This window comes from Dipodomys merriami, unplaced genomic scaffold, assembly GCF_024711535.1.
Source record: "Dipodomys merriami isolate MVZ:Mamm:240054 unplaced genomic scaffold, mDipMer1.0.p SCAF_21, whole genome shotgun sequence".
NCBI lineage: Eukaryota > Metazoa > Chordata > Mammalia > Rodentia > Heteromyidae > Dipodomys > Dipodomys merriami.
In genome coordinates, this window is record NW_027203493.1 from 9,491,192 (window position 1) to 9,492,376 (window position 1,185).

Sequence of the window (1,185 nt, forward strand, 5' to 3'; positions counted from 1 at the left end):
CCCACAGTCCTCCATCTTGTGTGGGGCGGCAGTTTGGCCTCTCTCTCTCTCTCTCTCTCTCTCTCTCTCTCTCTCTCTCTCTCTCTCTCTCTCTCTCTCTCTCTCAATAAACTCTCTTCCTTGAACTGCTTGGGAGTTTCCTTTCGGCAATCCTTACAATTAGTTAGTTTTTGTTATTATTTTGTTTTGCTTTTGCCAGTACTAACTGGGGTTTTATCTCAGGGCTTCATGCTTGCTAGAGCAGAAACTACTGCTTGAGCTACTCTGTCATCCTTTAGTGCTCATTTAAAAAATCATTTCCTCCTAACATTCTTATTTATTTATGCCAGTTCTGGGGCTTGAATGCAGGGCCTGGGCACTGTTTCTGAGCTTAATTTGCTTAAGGCTAGCACTCTACCACTTGAACCAAGGTGACACTTCCAGCTTTTTCTGTTTGTGTGATACTGAGGAATCGAATCTAGGGCTTCATGCATGCAAGGCAAGCACACTACCACTCAGCCACATTCGCAGGCCCCCTAACATTCTTATTTTTTTTTCATTGTTGAAAATATTTATTTTGATAGTCTATGTATGATAAATAAGTCAGTAGAGGTTCTACTCCATCACAGATGCATCTGAGAAGAGCCCTGTGCCATCCAAATGAAGACTGGCCACCTGAACGATGTCCCATGTCTTATCCCATCCAGAGCACACACCTTCCATGGTGTTTCTGTTCAGGATTGCTTCCAAGTCCAGATGACCAAATAGTCCTTTATCCCCAAAGTAGGCTTAAAACTGTTGGTTCAGGCATTCCAGGATCTGCACCCCTTTTAAATCCCAGGTAAATGACGAGAGGGATAAAGCCCCAGCGGATGGCGAACTGGCCGCCCTTGAAGAGCTGCTGCAGCCTCTGCTTGGCCTCTTTGCTCAGCTTCACCATCGTGACGTGAGGGACGCGCGGCACAGCCAGGTCCCTCACAGCCGCGGCCAGCACCCGGGAAACGGTGCACACGCCAAACATTCTTATTTTTAAAAAATGAAAAGAAACCTTCAAATACCTCTTTGGTTGTTTATCATGTCACAACCTTGATAAATTGGAAATTTTACTGTGCTGATGATATTATTTGTGTGTGTGCACACTGGGTACTGTCCCTGAGCTTTTGTGGTAAGGCCTAGTGCTCTACCACTTGGGCCACAGCTCCACTC

The 1,185-nt window shown here is 45.7% G+C and overlaps 1 protein-coding gene across 1 annotated transcript; it reads right to left on the reverse strand.

The window, feature by feature from the left end:
- Window positions 1–533: 533 nt before the first annotated feature.
- LOC138833742 (mitochondrial import receptor subunit TOM7 homolog) lies at window positions 534–977 on the reverse strand. Its single transcript, XM_070032037.1, has one exon. It carries the CDS (start codon window positions 917–919, stop codon window positions 752–754), a length of 168 nt encoding a protein of 55 aa, XP_069888138.1. The 5' UTR covers window positions 920–977; the 3' UTR covers window positions 534–751.
- Window positions 978–1,185: the final 208 nt, after the last annotated feature.